Source organism: Drosophila miranda (genome assembly GCF_003369915.1).
Source record: "Drosophila miranda strain MSH22 chromosome Y unlocalized genomic scaffold, D.miranda_PacBio2.1 Contig_Y2_pilon, whole genome shotgun sequence".
NCBI classification, from domain to species: Eukaryota; Metazoa; Arthropoda; class Insecta; order Diptera; family Drosophilidae; genus Drosophila; species Drosophila miranda.
In genome coordinates this window covers 31028995-31055084 of record NW_022881614.1, presented here as the reverse complement: position 1 = coordinate 31055084, position 26090 = coordinate 31028995, and the positions used below count along the sequence as shown (strand labels likewise).

General features: G+C 45.6%; 5 protein-coding genes and 2 pseudogenes across 5 annotated transcripts; 4 read left to right on the top strand and 3 right to left on the bottom strand.

The window, feature by feature from the left end:
* Positions 1 to 1372, top strand: LOC117193547. The gene is made up of 4 exons (XM_033398292.1): positions 1 to 270; positions 333 to 732; positions 805 to 907; positions 989 to 1372. Exons 1-4 carry the CDS (start codon positions 85 to 87, stop codon positions 1038 to 1040), a joined length of 741 nt encoding a protein of 246 aa, XP_033254183.1. The 5' UTR covers positions 1 to 84; the 3' UTR covers positions 1041 to 1372.
* A 136-nt stretch (positions 1373 to 1508) lies between these two features.
* LOC117193548 lies at positions 1509 to 2489 on the bottom strand. The gene is made up of 2 exons (XM_033398293.1): positions 1857 to 2489; positions 1509 to 1797 (listed from the first exon to the last, which is right to left on the bottom strand). Exons 1-2 carry the CDS (start codon positions 1882 to 1884, stop codon positions 1523 to 1525), a joined length of 303 nt encoding a protein of 100 aa, XP_033254184.1. The 5' UTR covers positions 1885 to 2489; the 3' UTR covers positions 1509 to 1522.
* Positions 2490 to 8644: 6155 nt separating this feature from the next.
* On the top strand, positions 8645 to 10510 carry LOC117193552 (ribonuclease H1-like). The gene is made up of 6 exons (XM_033398298.1): positions 8645 to 8662; positions 8859 to 9155; positions 9219 to 9260; positions 9333 to 9550; positions 9588 to 9858; positions 9913 to 10510. Exons 2-6 carry the CDS (start codon positions 8865 to 8867, stop codon positions 10009 to 10011), a joined length of 921 nt encoding a protein of 306 aa, XP_033254189.1. The 5' UTR covers positions 8645 to 8662; positions 8859 to 8864; the 3' UTR covers positions 10012 to 10510.
* A 6535-nt stretch (positions 10511 to 17045) lies between these two features.
* Positions 17046 to 18112, top strand: LOC117193409 (annotated as a pseudogene).
* LOC117193408 lies at positions 18094 to 20245 on the bottom strand (annotated as a pseudogene).
* Positions 20246 to 21750: 1505 nt separating this feature from the next.
* LOC117193057 (probable lysine-specific demethylase 4A) lies at positions 21751 to 23931 on the top strand. The gene is made up of 4 exons (XM_033397790.1): positions 21751 to 21971; positions 22028 to 22119; positions 22187 to 23050; positions 23112 to 23931. The coding sequence occupies exons 1-4, from the start codon at positions 21816 to 21818 to the stop codon at positions 23476 to 23478; spliced, it is 1479 nt and encodes a 492-aa protein (XP_033253681.1). The 5' UTR covers positions 21751 to 21815; the 3' UTR covers positions 23479 to 23931.
* Positions 23932 to 24296: 365 nt separating this feature from the next.
* LOC117193058 (derlin-2-like) lies at positions 24297 to 25645 on the bottom strand. Its single transcript, XM_033397791.1, has one exon. The coding sequence runs from the start codon at positions 25402 to 25404 to the stop codon at positions 24628 to 24630; it is 777 nt and encodes a 258-aa protein (XP_033253682.1). The 5' UTR covers positions 25405 to 25645; the 3' UTR covers positions 24297 to 24627.
* Between the last annotated feature and the right edge of the window lie 445 nt (positions 25646 to 26090).

Below are 26090 nucleotides of genomic sequence, written 5' to 3'. Positions count from 1 at the left end.
ATCCACCAGCCGTCAAAAACAGCTGATGCCAATAACAAGTTCATTAAATTTGCGCGGAAGATTTATTAATTCTTGGTTCTTATAATGGATGATGAATTTATAGCAATTATTTCGGCTGTGGTTCAACATCAAAATATTTTCTTGCACCAACTAATAATGTTGCTGTCAATGAATAATGATGATGACGATTATGACTTTAACATTGACGAGGATGAGATGACCCAGATGACTGCCATAAAAACACAAAAGCCAGGAAGATTATGGTCGTTTGTGAGTACTTCTACTAACTTCAACCATAGTTTAAAGTACAAGGACATATTTTATGGTTTTAGAAGCGGTTCGGGACATTTTGGGAGAAAGATGTACCAGAAAACAACGAGGCGTTTTTCAAAGAGAGTTTCCGAATGGAGAGGCCCTGCTTTGATATTTTAGTGAATCGGCTTGAAGTGCTGCGAAAGAAGGACACCAACTGCCGAGCTGCAATTCCTTTGGAAAAGCGCATCGCCTTTGCTCTATACACTTTGGGCTCGTCCTCTGAGTACCGAACAGTTGGCAGGCTTTTCGGTGTAGCTCCAAACAGTGTGTGTAATATCCTGCACGAGTTTTGCAGAGCACTTATCGACGAGTTTTCGAAGGAGTACATGTCGCCCAATTACCTAACTTCCGACAAAATTGATGAGTGCGTAAAGGGATTCGAGGCAATTGGGTTTCCTCAGTGCCTAGGTGCAATTGGTAGGAAATCAATAAGATCTTCAGCAATATGTTTACATATAAATTGGTTTTTAAACTTCCTTTTTATTTTAGATGGATGCCACATCGAAATAAAACCACCAGCACCTGAGGCAGTAGACCACCATAATTATAAGGGCTGGTATTCCACAGTCTTGTTTGCCCTAGTGGATTATAGGTATGCAAATATCTTGCACAAAAATATGTATTTAGCAAGTTGGTTTAATTTCCTAAATTATTTAAATCCGATTCTTTTTAGATACAGATTTACATACATATGTAAATATCGGCTCTGCAGGAAGGTGCAATGACTCGATGATATACCAGAAGTCAAGCCTTGCAAAACATATCGAAGCATCGGCATTACTCCAAGAGAAAGCCAAGGAAATGCTTATCGGGGACTCGGCATTTAGGTTTTCTAAAAAGCTGATGAAACCTTACCAGTTTTCCACAGTCGCCTCTTTGGAACAGCGCACGTTTAACTACAACCTTTCCAAAGCTAGGCGAGTGGTGGAAAATGCATTTGGGCATTTAAAAGCCAGATTTCGAATAATCGGAAAAGGTCTTGATAGCCACCACAAAAATAATAGCGCCATAATAATGAGCTGTTGTATTTTACACAATATATTAAATATGCACAACAGCGCGATTAATGAAAATTGGGAGCTTGCAAGAAATGAGCAGCGCGAACAGCCCGATACCAGCAACAGTTCTGCTGACTTTAATCAGTCAGCAGAACAGATACGATCTGCAATCGCAAAATATTGTGTAGACCGTAATGAAAATTAAAAACTTATTTATTTTTATTTTTTAAAACTTCTAATAAGTCGTTCTGGAATTTTGTTTGGGTGCTGATCAAGTCCTGCACCATCTTCTCCTGCCTAACGTCGTGCTCCTCCTTCTTTCTGTGGTGGTCCTTTTGTTGTTCGAGACGCTCCTGGGCGATCTCTGCCAGCCACGAAATGTCGGTCTTTTTCTTTTTCTTTGGCGGTCGCCCAGACAAGGTGCTGGAGCTACAAGATCCGTCCAGGTCCATCTCAATAATATCCGAAAAGTACTCATCAGGATCTGCAATGAACACCTTAAATGAAATATATTTTTTTTAGCAATAAATTAATAAAACTTACTGTCGTTGTCCAATGTGCTCTGCTCCATGTTGTTTGCACTCAAGATGCCAAATCAGCGAACTTCAGTTCAGCGCCCTGAATGTGACGGTCAACCGGCGGTAATCTGATATCTTGCACATGCCGCAAGATCAGCATTATCGCTTATGCCAAGTCGGCTTACCGACTGTAGCTTTGTAGCTCTAGGTACATATATTTTGTAGCTTTGCATTCTTTGGCAATTAAATACTTTTGATTCAGCTTATGCCCCAGCTTGCTGGTGGCTCCTAGTTTTAGTTCTGTTCTTATAACGAAAGCTAACGCTTGTTAATAAACCTTGCTCCGGCAACCAGCCGTAAACACTTTGAACTATTAATTCTATACCACTGTACCACAAGGCCAGTGATAAGAGAGACAGTTATCTCTCCAACATAATCTTCATAAAGGATTCTATACCACGGAACCCGCACGAGGACCACCGCATCAAGCAGCTAAGGCTACTTGGACATACGGACAACTTAATTTACACATGTGAAGGAGGAGTTTTCTGGCACTAAATCCATTTTATTAATAAGTTTTTCGAAAATTTGGTCTGCTGTCCTTCCGAGCTGTTCTGTTGTTGTTTTTGTTTTTTGTTAATTTTGTCACAATGATTGTTTACGTTTTCGCAGTGAATACCATTTTTCCATTGGGAATGACAATTATTCAGAGTTGCATTTGAAAACCATCGGCTACCTATCGCATAGAAACGTGCGGTTTAGGAACATCCAAAATGGATGGTGGACTAACTGGGAAATTTTCGGAACGGCAAAACCTTACGGACCATCCCCGAAATGGATGGTGGATGGTCGTCAGTGTGAATAGCCTATTACTAGGAACTACATGCATTTTGGCGAGAGTGTGCCTGTCGAATGCGTTACCACTAAGCAGTCTGTTGATTCTTTTAGCGTCAATGGCTTTAAGCTTAGTTTTATTTAGGAACCACGGTTTGGATGATGTTGAGGGGAAAAGCGAGCAGTAACCTCGGTGCTTGATACTAGCAAACTCGGCGTATTCTCTCTCCCATTCTGCTTTTAAGATTCTGTGTATTTCGCACATAGCGTCTTTAAGGTTCCATTTAACCACTGTGTATTTTTCTCGTCTGTGGGCTTCTTTGGCTGCTGCGTCAACTGAAGTGTTCTGAGGGATGTTAGCGTGTCCGGGAATGTAGTGAACCTCTACAGTTCTTAGATGTGGATTTTGTTGGATCTTTTCTCTGATTTTGTGGGCGATAGAGTTATCCTGAATGTTCTTCGCCAGAATGAGGGCCCCGTTTCTGCTGTCTGTCAGGAGCGCGACACGAGGAAAATTGTACAAAATAGCATGGTATAATGCCCTCTCGATAGCAAGGAGCTCGGCGGACAACGAGGAAAGGGTTTTGTGCGTGTAATAGCTATCTAAAAAACCTGTCCTATCGTGCAGGAAAGCGGCGCTGGAATGCCCATCTGCGACTGACCCATCCGTGTAATAGATTTCAAAACCACCATTTGTCAGCTGATCCTTCTTTTCCCCGTGGAGCAGCATGATACCTGCCTGGTCTATAGCGTGCTTGTTGGGTGCAGAACCCTTGAAAAATTCTAAGTCGGAGCTAATTTTAGTGCAAAACGAAGCTGTGTTCAAACTCCCGATATGCCTTAGCGTAGCCCGTGTTTAAATCCCTATTTGCTGACACTGTTTCACTTGCTGGGAGATTAAATGCAAACACCTTAACCAACTCTTTCGCCGCCAGGAATCTGATCCTGTAGTCCGGGGGAAGTTCTCCTGCCATGTGATATATGATAGGAACGGGAGTGCAGATTATCAGACCCAGCTACTTTCTGAGGTGATGGTTGCAGTGGGATTTGATTTTGGCCAAGGCAGATTTGGACAGGTTGCAGAATGATGAGCACGCGTACTCTAGCCTACTTCTGACAAATGCCTTGTAAAATATAAGCCCTCTTTTGAAGCTGATACCATAGTGACACCCACTGAGTAATCTGAGAAACGCACAGTTTCTGTTCGATTCCGAGATGGCCAGATCAATGTGACCAGAGGCTGAGTTGTTTGCTGAGATAGTCCTGCCTAGGTATTTGATCTGCTCTACTTGTCTGATCTAAACTCCTTGATGCGAGATATTTAGCGCAGCTCTACGATTGTTGAAGTAAATCACTTTAGACTTCACCGGATTGAATGACAGGTTTAGCCTATTGCATTTTTCTTCGAACTTATCTATACTGTCCTCCAGCACCCCTTTCGCAATGGATACGTCTTTATGAAAAAAAACTATGAAAAAGTCATCAGCATACTGAAACAGTAAGCAGTTATGACTGTTAATATCATGTAGTTCGGCTGTGTAAAGGTTAAAAAGGGTTGGGCTGAGACAGCTACCCTGGCTAACACCTCTGTTCACCTCTACCTCGCTTTTGCCCTTTATGAGAATTCGTCTGTTAAGGAAGCTGGAGATCCAAGCCGTGAGGCTTGTATTGAACCGCATATCCCTCATCCTGTGCTCGAGTGTGTCCACTCTTACGCAGTCGAACGCTCTTTGTAAATCTAGGCAAGCTGCGACAACCTGACAACCCCTCGCCTTCAGCGCCAGAACTTTGTTGATAAGGTCGTTGATGCAAAGAGCCGTGGACCTGTTTCTCCTGAAGGCATAGGACCTGACCGGCAGCAGGTCACAGTTTGCTATGTGCTCGTCCAACTTCAACTTTATCAACCCCTCTATGGATTTAAACAGCGTGTTAATCAAACAAATCGGCCTATGGTTTTGGAAGGAAGTAGGGTCTGCATTCTTCTTGGGGATGGGTACCACTTTTATCCTGCGCCAGACTCAGGGATGACGCCACTCAGCCATACTTTATTTATAATTTCAAAAATGTCTTGTTTTTTCCCACTTGGTAGCTTTTGAAGCATCCTGAACGAGATGCCATCAGGGCCTCTAGCCGAATTGGGGTTCGTGGTTTTTAGGAAGGCCAGGAATTCTTCCAGTTCCAGGGGTTCCGGGTCGTCTGGTCCTAACAAAGGGGCAGGAATTTAGGGGGCCTACTGTTTGACGTGGATGGGGTTACTTTAACCATATTGAGAAAGTTTTTGTCATCTTCGTTCGTCCATTTGTTCCCTACATTTTTGATTTGACCGTATTTTTTGATGTTCTTCACCCTGCTCCACATAGAGGGCGATGAGGAGACCTCTTCTATAAACTTGGAAAAGTTGCGCTTTCTAAGATTTTTACGTGATTTTGTAGATTTTTGTCAGCTTCTAAGGTTGCTCTGGCATCAGCCAATTTTTTGGTGAGGTAGAATTTTTGCCTGCAAGCGTTTCTCACGCGAAAAAGTTTTTCCGTTTCCTCGTTCCACCATTTCTTAGCAACGTACTTGTTCTTGCTTGGGAATGTGAGCGTTTTTTTTAAGGTCAGGGATTTCACTTTTTCATTGAGCTCCTCCAGATTTGAGAAATCACTTGCACCCAGAATCCGGGCTATTCTGTTGTGAAGGATCTTCTTGCCTTGGAGGGGGGCATTTAGGCCTTGCACTGATAATACAATTGGGAAATGGTTGGCATTCGTAATTTTTTTTTTGAGGACTTGCCAAGTAATAGTTCCATTTCTGTAGTTCGAAAAAGAAAGGTCAAGAACGGAGAATTGAGATGGGCTCCTGGAGAAGGTTGGCTGGCGAACCGTCGTTTAGGCAGATAAATCCGGCCTACCGGGTGGAATTCTCAATGCTGCGACCCTTGCGATCACAGATCGGACTTCCCCAGATAGAAGACCTAGCGTTGAAGTCCCCGCCCACTATTGAGGGTATGTCAAGCGAAGCCGCGAATTCGAAAAACTTTTTTGTGCCCGATTTAAACTGTGAAACTGTTGTTGATGGCGGTGCATATATGCTAAAAATATTGAAATTGCTCTTGAGGTTTAATGTTTTTATTCCTAAAATTTCCAAGTCGTTCTCTATTTTTAAAATGCTGAATTGAATGTTTTTCCTGACGTAGATGCCAACCCCGCCGTAGCCGTCCTCTCTGGGCCTGCAGAAAAAGTTAGTCTAAAATGCTGCGGTCCGCGTTGTTCAGCACCCAAATCTCTGAGAGGATGGCAATATCTATTGCGTTCTTGTCTAGGAACATTGAGAGGAGCTGTTTGTTGTTGTTGTGTGTCAGACTTTGAATATTTAGCTGAAGAATCTTCATTGTTGGATGTTTTGAGAACCAACTGCCATCCCTTGGGCAATCTGACGCCTATCTAGTTCTGCGTTGGAAGCATTGACAAATTCTCTAATTTCCTTAATAAATTTATTCGCTAAAGAATCCCCTTTAATGATGTTGTTTGGATCAATCAGGAACGCTGTGAGTTTGGATCCTAGTGCGTTTAGCTTATCCTGGGCCAGAGAAGATGCCACGGATGAAGATCTAACAAATTTCTCGCTCATTTGGACGCAGTCTGAGTTTATTGAGTTCTTCCACTCTGCCATGTTGGCTGCTGCCTTGACCGCCTCTGCGTTCCGGGCGGCAACCCTATTGGATTTGGTCACTTCCGCGAAAGAGGTGACAGAATGAATTTCCCTGGCGGACTCTAAGCTGTTATTTAAGAATTCAGGGGAGCGGTTAGATTGCCAACTGGGTGTAGGAAATTCCCCTTGATCCCTTAGGTTGGGGGAAGGTCTATCAAAAAGGATCGGATATCTAGCCTTGACCTCAGCTCTAGTTAGGTTTTCCAGTGTCATACACTTTTAAATGGCGTACGCTTTTTTCCTGGCCTCACACTGCGGGTGGGTGGCAGCATGTTCCCCCTTGCAGTTAGCACAGACCAGCCCTGAGCAGATAATATCTTTGCTGTGATCTTGTCCGCACTTGAAACATTTCGCTCCACTCTTGCAATGTTGCGCCAGATGGCCAAACCTAAAACACCTGAAACATTGAATAAGCTGAACAAAAGGTTTCACTTCTACTTTAGAATATAGAAAATTGATTTTGGTTGGTAACTGCTCTCCTCTGAACCAGAGTTTCACCCTGCCAGTAGGTACACGTTCCCCCGATGCTCTATACCTTCGCGTAATCCGAACTATCTCCTCAATTGGGATATCCGAGGTTACAAGCTCCGCTAGCAGTTCCTCCGAGTAGTGCCCGGGGATCCCAAAAATTAACCCTGCTTTTTGGACGAAGTGCCTTGTTATGATCCGCCTCTTTGCCACCCTGGCCTATCGTTCCCAGCTAGCTCACGGGGAAGTCAGGGGTGTTTCCGACCCGATAAGCCAGGGGACGGATTGAACAAAACAAAAAAACATACAAAAAAAAACAAATCTAATTTATAGGACAGACTTGTCCTCGTTGGCACTTTCGTCAGCGGGGATAGTTGGTTTCGTTATCCCTAGCAGGGTCCCACCCTTCCATGAGCGCCACCTTTTGAATTCGCTCCCTTTTCATAATCAGGGTCCCGCTCTTCTTCTCGCTCTCGTCCCACCCAACTACCGTTTTCTATTCACTCATGACTCTTTTCAAATATTCCTTTTATATCCATTATATTTTCTTATTTATCTTGAACATTATTATTTAATAATAATTAATAATCTAGGTTTATATAAAGGAAACAAATACTAACACAAAAATACTAACAAAAAAAATAAACCCTATTTCGGCCGAGTTGGCAGCCCCCTTTGATAGAGGTTGTTGCTTCCTGATGCTTGCTGATGTTTACGTTTAATAGTGGTGTTTTTTGTATGATCGTGATATTTTGTTTAATTGTGGGTCGGACGGGTGTAGATGTGTGAAATGTGGTGATGTTATGTGATGTGTTATGAATGAGGGTATACATGCGTGGGTTGTGTGTGATGTGGGTGGATGAAGGTGGGTGTGTGTGAATCGTGTGTGTGTATTTCTGCTTTGAAGTCCGGATTCTTTCCCCGGGGGGGGTGGTGTGTGGGGACAGAAACGTGTCTCCAGTCGGTGCTCCGCTGACGGTCCCTTGGTGCCGGTGCTCCGCTGACGGTTCTCGCATCAGTTTCCCGGCCTGGCCAGTACCGGGATGCTGCTGCCGATGTCCGCCGCTTCTGCTGATGTTGATGCCTGCCGCTGATGTCTTGGTGGGATCGTCGTCTCCACGATCACCAATTTTTTTTCCTTTTTTTCTTTTAGGGCACGTGCGGCCTCCACTATTCTCCACCGGAAACTCTCTCTTTTTTCTTCCTCGCCCCGTTTCCTTTTCTCCCACGCAACTCTGCCACTGCTTCCCAGGATCCACTGTAGATGCCGCTGTCTCTTTCTTCCCCAGCCCTGATACCTATAGGCTCTCTCCAAAACCGCCCATAACACCACACTACCGTTTCCAGGATTACTCCGCCGAAACGGGAGTGCCAAGCTAGCGGGCTTTTTCAATTAAGGGGCCCCAAACGTAGGCCATCGCCCACACCCTGAGATTGAGAGCCTCTGGCTCCATAGACTGAGATGCCTGGGCTACTGCTTCAGATACTTTGCGTGAAACACCCCAATACGTGAGCCTTGCAACGTCTCCAGCTCGTACAGACTGTTGCCCATACTCCGGATCACTCGGCACTTGACGTATTTTGGGTGAAACTCCGACATCTGTCAAAAAATCCCACCATTCCCACGGGATGGGCTCAGTGTGCAGAGCCTACAAAACATGTGATACATGCGATAGTATCGATAACGCCTCGCATTTAATTTTCAATTGTACAAAGTACAACACAACAAGGCAAAACTTCCCATCTCTAAGAAAATATAATGATATTTACAAATTCTTTGAAAAAGAAAACATCAGCGCGTACTAAACACTAATTGACTTCATCGACGAAATTGATGTAAAGCTATAAACAGTACTCCAACATCTTCTATTCTTTGACTTGGCAATTTCCACCTTCAAAAGGCGGGCGGCCAAATAATCCCACGTTACTCACGGGTAGCTTAGTAACTTAAGCCCTAAAAAAAAAAAAAAAAAAAAAATATTTATTTATTACACTTAACATGTTGTTGCTACTCCGTTCCTTGCGAATCCAGCGAACAATGGCATTCTATGCTGTGGCGAATGGGCGAAAGGCGCGAATCTATGACACTTGGGACAAATGTGAGCAGCAAGTGAAGGGCTTCAAGAATGCAGTGTATAAGAAATTCAACACACGCCAGGAAGCGGAGCAATTCGTTAACATTAAAGGATCCTACGCACCCCACGAAGTAGCAGTGCCGCTGGGACAAAAGCAGCCTCCGCCAGCCAACTGGGGTACTATCAAGCCACAGAAGCCTCAATATACAGAAGCATGGCCGGACGAAGATCACGACCTGGTGGAGGACGAGCTGGTAAGCAAGACAATATGTTCGGCTGCGATTGAGGCTTCATATTTTTGTGTGTTTTACTTCTAGAATGCAGCCATGAATGAAGTGGAGGGTAGCAGTAGTAATCTGGTAACCAAGAACAGAACTTTAGTTTGAAATGTATGCGTTAAGCTCTCTTTTTCGTTCTATGTGGCGACAAAGAAACGCAAAGGGGACGACAGCGACGATAGGCAAAAGAAAGTACCTCGTCATGTATCCCGAGTTGCGGAAGCAGCTGGTCTCAAGCACGTCGGCGAATTTGAGTTTGAAATCGACACTGAGGGCTATGTCATTGTATACACAGACGGCTCTTGTATAGGAAATGGTCGCAAAGGTGCATGTGCCGGGTATGGAGTCTATTTTGGCGACAATCACAAGCTGTAAAGCTATTAAATTCTTTGCTAAATGCCCATGCAGAAATGCAGCTAAACCAGTGAGCGGACGCGTCACAAATAACGTGGGCGAGATACAGGCAGCGATTCATGCCATTAAGACAGCACGGAATTTAGGCATTGGGAAGCTTTGCATTTACACGGACTCTCAGTTCCTGATCAACTCTATCACCTTGTGGGTGCAAGGCTGGAAGAGCAGGGGCTGGATGTTGGCAAACAATCAGCCGGTAAAGAATGTAGTTGATTTTAAAGAGCTGGACGAGCTACTCCAAAACAAGGACATCAAAGTAAAATGGGTTTGTATTTCGCTTACATTGATTTTTTTTTTTGTTATGTGTTGTTTCCGTTAGAACTATGTGGAGGCCCACAAGGGCATTAAAGGCAACGAAATGGCAGATAAATTGGCGCGACAAGGATCCGCTCTGTACAAAGAACTGAATTTAAAATAATCATCAATTGGACATTACTTTTTAAATTTCGCGCTCAAACCAAAGTATTGAATTCAACCGTTATGGCAACACCAAATAAAATCCCAGACAGCTCAAATGAGACAGACTCATGTGCCGAGAAATCGGCAACAGCTTGGCGCGGATTGAGCAACATTTGGATACCCTGGGGAAATGGATATATAGAACTGAGAGAATGTTTGTCATTTCAGTTTCTGTTTTAAAACTATTTCAACGACATTTTATTGTCTTCTCAGGATCAGGATATATATACAAGATACTTATCAACTGAATGAATACGTCTAAAACATATCAATATGGGCAAAGGTCTTTACTAAGGTTGGAAAACAGTATCTTCATATTAAATTAAAATAGGGTATACAGCTACAAGCAAGAAATGACGTGACATTCCCTACTTACTTACGTTGCCACTGTTTTTTGTTGACATTTTTTGTTCAGACCTTGTTTTAGACACACAAATACAAAATAGATCTTAAAAGTAGTTAATATTATAGAAACATTATTCATTAATGGGCTAAAATTATGTGGGTAGAGCTAAGGGTTTTAGTTAGTCAGCATTATTCAACGGAATATCAAAATTTATCAATATGAACGACTTTTCTCTTACGTTTTATTCGTTTGACCAAAGACTATACAATACCAAGATGTTGCATGAGCGACCAAAAAGCTGTTCTATGGAGGGTCCTAACATTAGGACCCAAAAGACACGAGGGAGCGCGCGGGGTTTCAATTCCCTTTTCGCCTGTACTTCGTCTCTACCGTGATCCCGCTGCCCATCGGTTTAGTCTGTTCGGCAATGCCTTCACCAGCAACGAAATAATTCTGGACTCTCGAGCCTCAGCACCGTCGAAGCGGTGGTCGCGGATTGCCGATGTCTTTGGAGCGGCACAGTGGGTCCTTTGACCGTCTCAGCTTGCTAAATTAGTTAGTGAATATGAGTTCAATAAATATTTGCACACTGAAAAAATGTTAAACTTTGAGTGCTTATATCTCCTAAACTAAAACTATCTTGAAAATTCGATTGGAAAATTCTATATTAGATGCGTACATTAAATTTATCTAAAGCACTCATACAATTTTTTGACTATTTCGGCTGAGTCCCCACTGTGCCGCGCCAAAGACATCAGCGACCACGCTGCCCTACGGTTTCGGCACGCAGACACTGACATGCTTTCACACCGACTCGACGCTGACCGAGGCATTGACGAAGCCGAGTAGCATTTCGGAGGCGAAGGTAGCGTAAAAGAGAATTGAAGTACTAGCCCCGCGCGCCCGTACCATGAAGCGTCAAACGAAAATTGAAAAAGCATTTGTTCCTCATGCAACATCTTGGTATTGTATAGTCTTTGGTTTGACCTTTTTCGCTAAAACCTTTTTTAGGCAAAATCCAATAAAAGCAAGTATTTAAAATAAACCAGTCAAATAGAAAATAATTTCATTCATTGGATAAAGTTATGTGGGCATGGCTAAGTGATCTATATAGCTAATAATATTCCACGGAACATAAAAATTCAGCAATATAGTTTCCAATCCTTGACGGATAACGATTAACCTGTTATAAGCCGAGGGGGTTCTACCGAAAATAATGCAAATTTAATATTTTAAGCGGCTGGCAAAAACCCTCTAGCTGAACCCTCCACGAGGGTGCCGGCTGGGCAATGGACACTGCATTATCCCGGGCGAGGATAATGCACTGTCGCTTGCCTTGCCCGGGGTAATGCATCGTCTTCCTGATCTAAAGTCGGGGGAACTGAACCAAGGCCATGGCTAGAGGTGCCTAGCGGCCAGGCATAAAACGCTAGGGGGTGGTCCCCCGAAAAACATTAACCAGTATTGACCTTCGGGCCAAATAAGGAGCAAACACGGGTTGGGATGTCAACCCAAACGTCGGTGGAATGCGTGACTGCAACCACCGGCGGGCACGGGGAGGAGCAATCCTCTCTGCGTGTCGCCAGCGGTCACACCTCGGGCATGGCGGGAGCAGGTCATGTCAGTTGTAATACTACTGCCACAAAAACGACGCGTTGCAGACTCGGACCTGGAGAGCGTGCTATCCCTTAGCAAGACCGAAGAGGAAAGCCTTCTCCGCTCGCCGGAACCAGGTACCAGCTCTCTGCGTAGGGAAGGGCCGAAGCGTTCCAGGAAGGCAAAAGCTCAGTATAAGGCGGCCGTCAAGTTACTGAGCCGGCTCCAGGGCAAGGCGGATATCTCCCAAGAGGAGAAGTCCAAGCTAGCCTGGGCTGAGCAACGGGTACAGGAGGGCCGCGAATACTACGCGCAGCTGCCGCAGATGAAGGCAACAACGGTGGATTCGCCAACAAGGTGGAGGAGATGTTGGCCACCAAGAGGCAACGCTCGATCGAGAGTGCTGCCAAAGACACTCCGGCGAGCAAGCGGCAACGCGGGCCCAAGGTGGCGACCCCCCAGCCGAAGACGAGGAAGCCGAGGCAGAAGGCCATGAGCGAGGTGTCCAAGAGACATCTCATTGTGGCCTTGATCGATCGCAGCGATGAGAACGGGAAGATGACGGCGGCGCAGTGGAAGTTAGTCCACGCGCAGCTCGTCGAGGCACTGTTCTCGCGAATGGAGGAGGACCCTAGCGCTCCCATGCCCACGTTCGATGGAGCGGGATGGCTGAACGGGGTCAAAATCCTCAAGTGCAATGACGACCCAACGCGGCAGTGGCTGGTGCAGAAGGTGCCCCTACTGGAAGCTCTGTGGGAGGGGCCAAGCTGGAGGTGGTAGACAGGGAGCTGATCCCGTCCATACCAAAGGCGAAGGTGCTCTTCCCCATTGCTGTCCAGGGGGAGCGAGCACTGAAGCTGCTGCAGAGGCAAAATCCGGACGTGCCAACTGCTGATTGGAAGGTTCTGCATGCCGGTAGCCCACTACACAACGAGGGGGGCCAGCACGTGATCCTCCAGATCAGCAAGGTGGCGGAGGACATCCTGTATCCCAAGTTCGGGAAGATGGCGTGGGGCGTAGGTAGCGTATACCTACGGCTGAAAAAGCGCCACCCCGAGGATAAAGATGCGCACACCCTCCAGGCAGGCGAGGTCGAGAAGGACCTAGGTCTGGAGACCATAGTGGAGGCCGACCAGGGTCTTGCGCTGGACGACTCGGAGGAGGAGGAAGACGGTGACGGTGACCTGACAATCATAGTCAACCCGTCGTGCGAGGTTGAGTTAGCCACCCATGACACTAAGGGTGCTGCAACTCAATCTCCATAAAAGCAAGGTAGCGTCGGCGGAGCTCCTCATTGCCATGGAGCAAGGGCGCCGACATAGCTTTAGTCCAGGAGCCGTGGATTGCGTCAGGCAACTCTGTGGCCGGACTAAAGTCCTCAAATTACAGCCTTCTCTACTCAACATCGGTAAGCAGGAACAGAACCGCCGTACTCGTACGGAAGGGAATCCATGCTCATCTTATGTCTCATTACAGCACGGATGACCTGACGGTGGTGATGCTGCAGAGCGAGGAAAAGCGCCTAATGGCAGCTTCCTGCTACATGGCACACGACAGGCCCGCCCCGCCGGAAGAACAAAAATCTCCAACTCCTCATCGGTGCAGACGCCAACGCCCATCACAATGTGTGGGGAAGCCCTGACAACAACGATAGAGGTGAGTCACTCCTAGACTTTATCTTATCCACTAACTTAGATGTAGCAAACGTGGGGGAGGAACACACCTTCGTGGGTCCCACCTCGTCAAACGTGCTAGACCTAACTCTTGTCACGGGAAAGAGTACCTTGGTATCTGACTGGAGAGTCCTCGAAAGACCATCCTTCTCAGACCATAAGTACATTCAGTTCAAGTGCGAATTCAAACACTCTTCGAAGATAACAGTCTATAGAAACCCCCGAAACACAAACTGGGTAAAGTTTAAAAAGACTGTTACTTCGAAGCTCGCGAATCCGGGCTCAGTGAAATCCGCGGAGGATATATAGAAGTCCCTAAAGACCCTATCCAACGAGTTACTGAACGCCTACCATGCATCGTGCAAACCCTCGAGAACGAAGAGGAGGTCCAAGCCACTCTGGTGGAACCGAGATCTCTCTCTCCAAAGGAACAACCTCAAGGAATTCTTCAAGATCGCCAAACAAGCGAACGAAGAGATTGTCAATGAGGAATATAAAATCCTACTTAGGAGCTACAAGAAGGAAATACGTAAGGCACAAAGGAACTCGTGGAGAAACTTCTGCTCCAACATTGAGAAAGTGCCCGAAACCGCTAGGCTCCGGAAGCTGCTCTCAAAGCAGCCCACAGTACAGAGCCAATTAAAACTAGACAACGGACAGTGGACAGAGGGCAGTAAAGAAGCCCTAACAGCACTAATGGAGGCGCACTTCCCTGGATGCACCGAGGTCACTGACGCCAAGGAGCATCAGGACCTAGAAACTGAGGAACAGCACCCCCCAATAGGTCTGTTAACCACTAAGAGAATCCACTGGGCCATAGACTCCTTCGCGGCCATAAAAGCACCAGGACTGGACGGGATATTCCCAGCCATGATGCAGTTGACCAAAGAGGTTATTACCCCATGGCTCTTCTCAATATACTCAGCATGCCTGAGTATATGCCTGAGTAACATACACCCTGCAATCAACGTCTGGATCAAAAACCTCCTAAGTTGTAGACGGGTGCAATCGGAGTGGGGCACCGCTTCCATGGTAAAGGGGGCACACAGAGGCACACCTCAAGGTGGAGTCCTATCGCCACTACTGTGGAATTTGGTGGTCGACGACCTCATTAAGAGATTTGAAAGGAAGGCCCCAAAAAAAACAGCCTATGCAGATGACATAAGCATACTTATTGCGGGTGTATGTCCATCGACCCTCAGCTCCATAATGGAACGTACACTCAGGCAGATACGTGAGTGGGCGGAAGAGGTAGGACTCAGTATCAACGCGGACAAGACGGACCTCATCCTCTTTACCAAGAGGTACAAGGTAGCGATATGGACCCCCCCGAAAATTGACCAAACTAAGCTGACTCCAAAATCACAGGTGAAATACCTAGGCACAGTACTGGACAGCAATCTGGCATGGAGGCCCAATGTAGTGGAAAGGGTGAAGAAGGCTACCATTGCGCTTTATGCATCCAATAAGATGCTCAGCAGCACATGGGGCCTGTCACCTGCTCTAATGCACTGGATCTACATATCGGTGGTGCGACCAACTCTGCTGTATGGAGCCTTAGTGTGGTGGCAGGCTATTGAAAAGAAGACATACCATAAGCTTATGGAAAAGACTCAGCGACAGGCTTTGCTCTGTATTACAGGGGCGCTGAGGTCAACCCCAACAAAAGCACTCGAAACTATACTCGGAATCGACCCCCTGGACATTCACGCTCGCCTGATTGCGGGAAAGGCAGCACAACGCCTTATAGCATCAGGAAACCTATCCATACAAGGATACGGGCACAGTTCAATTGGCAGGGACATGAAGAGATCAACTGATTACATGACCCCCCAAACTTGCCTTGACGTCAAAACAACCACATCTTTGGGACCTGAAGACTGGAAAATTGGAAGGGACCAAACTGAGCACCTCAACATATACACAGACGGCTCCAAGATGGAAGGAGGAGTAGGAGCGGGCCTATACTGTACAGACCCAGAGATAAGGCTGTCGTATAAGCTACCGGACCAATGCAGCATATTCCAGGCAGAAGTTTTTGCCATCGGGAAGGCAGCGGAGGTCGCTCTCCTAACAGAACGAGCACACGATGCAGTCAACCTATTCGTCGACAGCCAAGCGGCGATAAGATCCATGCAGTCGTCCTCGGTCAGTTCCAGAAGTGTCTTGGCGAGCAGGGAGGCATTAGACATCCTAAGCACGACAAAGACAGTGCGGATCTATTGGGTTCCCAGCCACCAGGGCATCGAAGGAAACGAAGCGGCGGACGTACTAGCTAAGGAAGGCGTCGGGCTGGAGAATAGGAGAACCGAGAACGTGCCTGTCTCCCTCAGAACGCTGCAAGGCGATCTAGAGAAGCAGGCTAGAGCACAGACTGATAGCAGGAGGAGGAGTACCACCACCTGCAGAACCTCGAAGATAATGTGCAAGGAGCGCAACGAGAAACTTAGCCACTACCTACTGCACCTACCACGAAAGGACTGTAGATTGCTAGTGGGGATACTAACAGGTCACTGTCTGGCTGCTGCACATGCAGCAAAGCTAGGCATCACCAACAGAGACAGTTGTAGGAAATGTGAGGAACCTGGGGCTATCGAAACCCTGGAACATCTCATCTGCAACTGTCCGGCTCTCTCAAGGGCAAGGAGGAGATACCTGGGCGCCCCAGTGTTGGCATCACTGGAAGATGCCTCCAAAAGGACGCCACAGGAACTGCTGGCCTATGCTAAAAACACCTCGATTCTCGGGGACTTTTAAAAACCACATTAACACTCCCGCGACGGTTCATACACACCCCCATCCGGATAACTAATGGCCATATTGGCCTATGCGTGGCCCCGCTGAGGGCCGTCCGGGTTAACCTAACCTAACCTAACCTAATATTTTAAGCGCAGTTCAGGTGAAAGATATCGTAGTTTGAAAAGATGGCATGAATCTACAAGAAGAATTTACAATCTTTAATATTTTCCGCCATGTACCTCAAGTAGTTCTATTTAAATAGAGGGGGCTTAAGTGGGCTAAGTTCGGTCTTTCATCATACGAAACGCTATTGTTGTTGATGAACCAATATTGAGGCAAAAACAATAAAAGCCAAGTATTTAATAAGCCAGTCAAGTAGAAAATTGATTCATTAATCGGAAAAAATTATGTGGGCAGGCCTGAGGGTTCTATCTAGCTAATAACATTCCACGGAATATCAAAATCGAGGAATACGTAAAATCACTAACCATACAGTATATACTGTATGGTTAGTGATATACTATATGGTTAGTGGTAAAATAGAACTTGAAGTCGTCAGTATATTTACGGTATATTTTGAAAATGAGACCGAAATAAAACAGAATGTTTTTATTTACAAATTTGCTTGAGAATTTTGCATTTTATTAGCTAAAAATGATTTCAAAGCGTAATTGGAAGAGTGCAATAGGTGTGATTGCGCTTCTGGCAAGTGCAGCACACAGCTATCTTCTGCAACAGCCGATAGTGCACGTGGAAATGGAGAAGGCCGGTATGCACAGGTCGGTAGAAGAAATCAGTTCACTGTACAACAAATAATTGTATGAATTGTATTCCATGTATACGACAGAACACTAACGTACAGAGTGCAGTTAGATTTTCCCCTGGCGGGCAAGGACTGTGACTATATGCTGCTGCAACCGCTGCCAGCAGCCGTTTACATATGTAAGCACCGACGAGCTGGATGATTTGCAGCGCCTCAAAAGAGTAAGTTCGTCTGCAGTTCATTGAAATGGAATGGAGGCTTATCCCATTGACTTTCCAGCTAAGTGCCGTCTACCCGAAGTTTGAGAACATTGAAGAGCCCACTGAGAAGGCCCAGCCGTTCTCTGTGTTGTTGCGCGGCGTGCCGAAACTAATGGAAATTGTAACGCTTCCAATTCATTTTCGCTATCACGCACCGAGCGATTAGAGGTTCAGTGTTCTTGACTATTGTAAAGCATACTCGATTGCATTTATATTAACCGCAAACACCTTACAGATCCACCAGCATGGTAGCTATAGCTACGCCAGAACTCTATCTGAACTGTCCGATCGCTGATAGTGAGCTGGTTGACAATGAATTGGTTGCCCGACCTGATAAGCTGTACTGCCTGAACGCGCACAAAAGCAGATTTGACGAAAACATCGTCACAGATACGGAGCCGACAACCCTCCACAATCTTGAGCGTTGCAACTGGAAGCAAATACATGTGGAATACCAGCTGAGGGCGCCCCTAAGAGCAGAAATACCCGTTGGCAATACGAATGCATATGCTCCTGTTCTTTATGGCACCATTATACTCACCTGGACGATGATTGGTAGACGCGTGTCCCGAACTATCTACCTATACAGAAATTGTATATTATAGTAACTCATAGAGCCATAATAGTGTAAACGAGATTGTGGACAGGGTCGAGGTACAGCATATTAAAAACGATTGTCCTTGTCTGTCGTGGGAGCAATGGTCTTGGAGTCGCTCTCAAAGTTGTTGCGCAAGGTTATCGTGCTGGAAAGGTTCTTTGGCTCGTTCCAGGACTGCACAGTAGCCTTGCCAAATATCACAAACAAGGTGTTGCATACTAAGTAAACTGCCCCGGTGATGAAGAAGACGCCATTGGCTCGGATCCTCCTCCTCGGTTAGAATGGCGCCGACCACCAACGGCGCGACAATAGATGTCACACCGGCAATTCCGTTGGTTACGCCCATCATAGGACCAGCAAAGTTGGGCGACAAATCAATGTGGTTAATGAGGTAACCACAGGAGCAGCCCGCATTGATTCCCACGGCAAGCGTTAGCAGTAGAATGGCCCAGGTCTTCTCGTCGGCGGTCATGTAGCCCAGTCCGATCAGGCAGGCCATCGGTCCCCACTGTCCAATCGAGTTGAAGAGCTTGAGGGCAGTCGTGGTCGAAATGACGCCTCGGTTGATGAGCAGATCCGATATGGGACTGACCACCAGGCAGAGCACTCCCATGGCAAAGTATGGCAGGGAGGAGAGGAATGCATTCGATTTGACATCCAACTGCAGAACCTTGCTCATGTACGAGGGCATCTCGGTTAGCAGCGTGTAGAATCCCCAGGTGAAGCCGCAGTTAGCTGCCAAAAGGCCTTAAAAGGCTGGCGATTTGTAAATCGAGATCCAGGGCACTGTCATGGACTGGAGTAGATGGACAAAACGAAATCAGACTACTACTAATGGTGTGTTGTACATACCTGACTGCTACTGTTGCTGCCTGTGAGGCTCTCGATATACTCCCGTTCCGCCTTCGTGATGTTGCGTGATGTGGCTGGCTCGTCGGCAGCCTGCCAGAAAAAGAGCAATGCCCAGGCCAAGCTAAGGCCTCCAGACAAGTAGAACAGTCCGAGCCAGCCCATGCCCGACTCGAAAATGAATCCACTCGTGACCAGAATAACAGCCGTCCCGAACTGGGCGCCCGAATAGATGCCGATGGTAAGGAAGCCCCGCTCCGTGCGCGGCACCCATTTGGCCAACAAGGTGTGTACACAGGGGTAGACAGTGCCTTGAACTAGACCGGTGAGGACCCGCAATACGCAGACACTCTCCCAGCCATTGGCCGCCGCCATGGGATGGAAAAACGACAAGACTCCGCCGATGGCGGTGGCCGATCCCAGAACAATCTTTGCCCCGAAGCGTTTGGCCAGCAAACCTGAGGAAACCTGCGAGACGACATAGCCCCAGAAGAAGCTGCTCAGTATCAGGGATTTATCCGACAAATCCCAGCTGTAGTAGGGAGCCCCGGCAGTGGATTGAGTCATCGGTACGATGGCGGCCGAGATGTCGACGCGCTGAAAGTAGTTGATCATCATGCCGACGAGCAGGAGGATTGCCTGCCAGTGGCGAGCTCCAAATCCACTTGCTATTGGAAGACTAAAATTAAGAATTGATTAAAGTCCTGTAAATGATTTCTATACTTAGTTAATAATGCTTTACAGGCTAATGCGTGGAGATGATTTGGCACCACCCGGAGTAGCAGAGGTGTCCTCTCCCCGTTTACGAAGTAAACCATGTCGGAGTGGATCGTCATCTGGCAAAGTAATCTACCGATTGCCCCATTATATAAACTAACTGTGGGATTTGTTTGGTTTGTCATTTGCATGATTATTTCTAGGACCTTTTTTTATTCAATTTACGTTTTATGGCCGTTTAACAATGTTCTGATAGTGCGTGCTGATGCCATTAATTAACGACTCCGACTGAATGCTTTGTCTTTTATTATATTATAATAATATTTTCATTATCATTACCGCATGCAAATGAGGAAAAACAAAACAAAGCTCGTCTGTTTTCAATGGAAAAGTGGCCGCCGACCCAGCACAGGGTAGTAGTCAAGGGAAAAGTGTGAAACAAGCCATAAGTCTTAATTGCTCTCCGGGCTTGTCCTCAATAGATACGGAGATTTACTTTTATTCCCCAAAAATTATGTACCCTGCAGATGGAAAGAAACCTTAAGAAGAATGTAAATATTTACATTGCCTCAAACGAAATTATCTTCTGTTGATTTGTGTGAAGATATATAAGATAAGGGCATGATATATGCCAACAGATGTCTGACTAATTTGCAAGTAAAACTAGACATCAGGAATGCAGCAACAATAAGATCATAGGGTAGGTCTGGAAACAGACATAATGTGATCGTACTAATGATAGAAAGCACCATGTATTGTGGTATAAGAGCGAGCCGATCATTGTTGCATCACTTGGATTATCAACTACAATTCAGTCGTGTTCTCAACCGGCAAACTCGTATCAATAACCCATTAAGAGTTGACTAAAGGATAAAAAATTCTCAGCTCGGCCACAGCGATTAAATACGAGTACACGGAAACACTTCAGATGGTATCTTTGATTCATTTACGAGTATATTCGCCACTAGGTTTTATTGTTTGGTTATTCCTGTGCTGTGCTTTGATTTACTCACGCCTTGCCATATCCGAAGAGGTATCGAAACCCATATCTACTTTATTATCGTAAATGCGAATTACACTAGGGACAACACTTTGATTTAGAATTGGTCAGCCTTCTTAGGCGCAATTCCGATGGACGGCGAAACGACGACTGTTCCTGGGTTGGAGTGCACCTTTCGCTTTTATACTGATACCACTAAGAACAGAACCCATTTTTCCTGATTACAGCTGGGCCAGTTTTGAAGTGCCAGCGACTCTGCGGATCGCTCGCCATTATCATTATCTCAACCATAATCATAAAAAAACAATAAAACTCGGCGGGAACGAACTCTCCTCTTGGCTTTTCTCCAGGCTCAATGCAAATCACATATTGTATGAAATATGATGCCCATTGCTTTTGAAATAATTTCACAAAGAAACTGTAATTCTTTCATTCAATCTGTGTACTCAGCTGTTTACTCCTTATCGCTGTCAATTCGCTTCCAGAATGTTATCTAAGTCGTTTGATTATCTCCCATCTCCAGGGTTGCTGGGCTGCATTGAAAAGCCCTTTTAATTTGAATGTCTAGAGTGTAATCTCTTTTTTGTGCATTTTTTCACCGAAATTCCGTTGTTTATCCAAGGCGCTAATTGTTATATAGCACTAATACGAGTCGTCGGCACTGGGAGTTCCGGGAATTATATATACAGATATGATATCAGGTGTAATGATTGTTTGAACGGTGGCTTCGAATCGAAAATGATGTAAGTTCTATAAAAGACAGATCAATCTTTTATGTTTGTAAGATGGAGGGCTTTAAAAATTCAAGACAAAAAGTTAAGAGCCAGGTTAGGGGCGAATAAGAGTTGAAAACAAATAAAGTTTTTACGATCGGGATTTTAGAATTAGTATCTTAATTTAAAAATTGAAATTTAAAATAATTATCATTTTAAGATGCAGCGGCAGTAGTGTCCGCTGCAATCAGTGGAGTTTTGATTATTTTTTTTTTTGCGAAAAACCTGCATTTTTAGGTAAACAGCTTTTATATTTTTATGTTTATATATTTTTATTGCATTTTTTAAAAATATTTTCTAGCATTTTCAAATATTTCCCAATATTTTGTAAGACGCGTTATGCACTTTTGTTGTTTTTTGCCCATTCGCTGGAAAGGCCACACCAATCGGCATTAGAGAATTAAGAATTGATAAAAAAAAATTCATATAGAAAGAAAACTGCGGCGGTTATGTCTACAAAGTCTTCATTTCAAGATGGGGAACAAAATAAAGTTCCCCGCATCATGACCTTTCGTCCCAGCTACAGTGAGTTCCACCACTTTTCGACCTACATAGAGTATATGGAGAGTCGCGGGGCCCATCTCGCTGGTTTGGTTAAAATTCAGGTAAATGGTAAAATTCATGGATGCGAATGTATGTATATTTAACTTAACTTATGCAGCCCCCGCCAGAATGGGTCCCCAGGAAGTCTGGGTACGACATAGAGAACATCAATATGACGATTCCTCCACCGATTTCTCAGGTGGTCCAGGGGTAAGAAGTTGCTTGGCGTGAAAGATGGACACTGTACAGTTGACACTTGTGTGGACTTGGTTTTTAGGGCACAAGGAGTGTACCAGCAATTCAACGTGCAACAACGCAAGCAGATGACACTGCGTCTGTTCATGGAGAAGGCAAACTCCGAGCTACACAGCACACCGCGTCACATCGACTACGACGATCTGGAGCGGAAATATTGGAAGAATGTTACATACGTATCACCGCTGTATGCAGCTGATGTCCAGGGAACGCTCAGTGACGAGGAACTAGATGTGTGGAACATCGGGCGGCTAGACACCGTACTGAACCTGGTTAACACAGATTATAATATAACCATAGACGGGGTTAATACAGCGTACCTCTATTTCGGAATGTGGAAGAGTTCCTTTGCTTGGCACACCGAAGACATGGATCTTTATTCCATAAATTATCTTCATTTTGGTGCTCCCAAAACATGGTACGCCATTCCACCGGCCTACGGAAGACGCTTGGAGAAGCTGGCCAATGAGTTATTCCCTGAAACCTATCAGGAATGCAATGCGTACCTCCGTCACAAGATGACCATGATAAGTCCCAAAGTTTTGCGACAGCATAATATACCCTACAACAAAATTACCCAGGAGGCGGGTGAAATTATGATAACCTTTCCGTTTGGCTACCATTCTGGCTTCAACCACGGCTTCAATGGTGCAGAGTCGACCAACTTTGCGTCCAAGCGCTGGATAGAGTATGGCAAGCGCGCTAGCATATGCAGGTGCCGCAGCGATATGGTTAAAATCTCAATGGAGACATTTGTGCGCCACTTTCAGCCGGACCGCTATGATAATTGGTTGAAGGGAAAAGACTTTGGCTATCACCCGGAGGAGCCAGGCAAGCAATGTCCTGCAAATCCGCCAACAATCAATGTGTACGACAAAAAGGAAAGGTAGTAATCAAGTAGTATATCCTACTCCTAATAACTATAATAATTTATTTCGCTGTTTTAGTATGGCTGTGTTCAAGTCAAAAGCTCCCACGTCGCAGAAACGAGGCTGCTCGATGGCTACAAACGCAGATGCAAATGGTGCAGATGATGACGACGATAGGGCTAGCGTAACCAGCACCAGCAGCATACGTCTCAAGCAGGCTGTAGTCAAGCTTCGCAAACTCCCACAAAGCGCACTTGTATCTGAACCTCCTGCCACACCAGAAAAGTATGACTTCAACTCGATTGTCGAGAAGGGCGTTAAGCGCTTGTGGGAGGAGCTGCTCAATCCAAATCCTGGAGTCAATTTGCTCAATAACGGTGTGGTGAAGAACACAAAACGAATGCGCTTTCACACAAAGGTCCTCACACTCGAGGACGAGGATTGACGATTGACCATAGCTCCCGCTGGATCTCCTTGTTAATAGCATTGTGCATAACTGAAACCTATTTTATAAACTGATAGTATTAACTGCAGTTTTAGTAAAGTGTCGCCATCTTTAAGGAAACTTGTGTATATACATATATGTTATGCAGAATATAGTATAACCTTCAATTCAAATGAATTACTGGGCTGAGAAAAACGTGTGTATCGAACTCTTGAGTACATGTTTGGCCCTTGTCGTCGGCCAAAGAAGTTTCAAGTCAAATGTTAAATTTGTGTTCTAAAGATTTAGTGTCTGTTTTATAACATATCACATATGGTTTGGTTCCCATTGAAATAAGTGTGCAGAAATGCAAATAACGAATTCACTCCCGTTGCAACGTAACGCCCAAAAAAAATTAATGTCTATAAATAATAAGTATAATAATAATGTCCCTCGGGACGAGGTATTCTACTATTTACTTGCTCAAAACACTTCATATTGCGGGCCTAGATTTTTACAACGACTTCGGAATTGGTCGCAAGATTTTGCGGGTGATCTCCTTCAGCTATAACATTTTTTACCTTCCGCTGAGTTTTCCGATTAACTACAAGATACACTTTTCCCAGTTTCCACCCGATCTGCTGCTGCAGTCGCTGCAACTGTGCCTGAACACCTGGTGCTTTTCGATCAAATTCTTCACCCTGTCTATCCTAAAGGAGCGCTTTGAAATGGTAAACAAGTGCTTCGATGAGTTGGACGTGTATTGTGTCACCCCGGAGGAGAAGCGCAAGGTCCGGGTTACTGTAGCCACCATCAACAAACTGTACCTGATCTTTGGGATTTTCAATTTCGTTTATTTGTAGCATGTCTGTATATATATAATCACATGTGCAGTGTAACGTTCAATCTATCATGAATGCATCTCTTAGGGTGAAATTTAAAGTACATTTAGTGGCATGTGTATTGTGTGTATTGGACTGCTTCTGCATCAGAAAATAACCCAATAAATTATATACACGCTCACACCTTGAATTAACTTTGGCTAACTATTGCACACCTCTCTCAATACTATACGCCTAATGATACCAAGCACCAAATGGGAGGTGGCGGAGGGGTACACAACACTGTCGTCGTCAGAATAGAAAACAATTTTTTAACAATTCAGTTATGTTATTGCGGCGCCGATGCAGCCGGTGGCTCTTGATCCGCCGGCTCAGGCTGCCCTCCGTTTTGGCCTAGCAGTGGTTCTCCACCCTCCCCGCCCCATGGAAATCCGCCGGGACGATCCTCGGCGGCCGCCTGGTAGTTGCGCTCAATGTGCTCGTTGAAAAGCCGTTTTAGAAAATATGGAGTCTTAATCAGTCTGTAACCATTGGAGAGTGTTGGATATACGTCCTCCAGCACATAGTAGATGTGGCCCACGCCCATGCCAATAATGTCCACCCAAACCGTGTTGCCCAGAATCATGGAGCAGCAGAGCAGCACCCAGGGAAGATAGGGAGCCTGAAAGTTGAGCACGCCGAAAAAGTTCATGGGCACCGAAGGATTTCGTCGCGACCACACATAGACCAGCATCAGAGTGAAGGCCTGGCCCAGGAACAACAGGTTAACAAATATTCCAAAGAATGTCATAAGAACGCCGCCAAAGATGAACATCATGACAAAGTCCGAGCTACGCCCGCGAAATGAGCCGTCCTCCAGCATGCGACAGTAGCGATATGTGAAGACCATATTAAAAAAGAAGGTAATGCCGATGGTTCCAAAGTACAGGAATGTGGTGGCCAGTCGCCAGATTTGGAATTTGCGCACAATCAGCGTGGGATTAAAGTACAGCTGTAGCGGCGACACCAGGTCCAGGTGCACCGCCAGCGTTGTGAGCACGCAGACCGTTGTATAGGCCCTGGTGACGACCGGGATCTCCAGATAGAATTGCCGCAGAGCATTCATGGCGTCGGCTGGCTTCCGCTGGACTCACAGTATGGCAATTCCTGCTCCTTGATTTGTGCGTTTTGTTGTTGTCTGCCCACCACTTTGCGTTCACATTTGCTACGTCGAAAACTCCCTCCGACGGATGTCCGATATGCTTGCCTAGGCTGACAACTCAATTGACAATCAAAACTAGAATTTTATTTGGGGAACAACATTAGCCCCAAAACTTGCAATATTTCACAATAATGATTGTCTACTTTCTCTACGCCACCTCCACTCTCGTGGATGGCCTTTTCCACGACCGCGTCCCTTATAACACTGTGATGGACCTATTTCAGGCTGAGATAAGCTCAGTCCCGTCCAGGGGTCAATCCACAAGAAATTTGTAGAAATGGATGGAACTTCAAAGGAGACGTCGGGGGTGGCCTATCGTAGAGTATATGGATAGGGGCTTGGGCGGGCGTTGCTAGCGTCGTGTATCGAATGGTGTATGTGGACGTGGAGTGGGGTGGAGTCGGTGCCTCGGCTAATTGGAGTGAACTTACGCAATCGGGTGTTTTTACTTCGATAATTTGACACTTTATTGTACGTATTAGTAGTTTAAATGCACTTATTTTTACTTCGTCGCCGATGTCTTCTCGTGAGTTCCGGGTACCGCGTCTGTACTCCGGGTCGAGTCTCTGCGTAAGTTGTTCTTTGGTTCT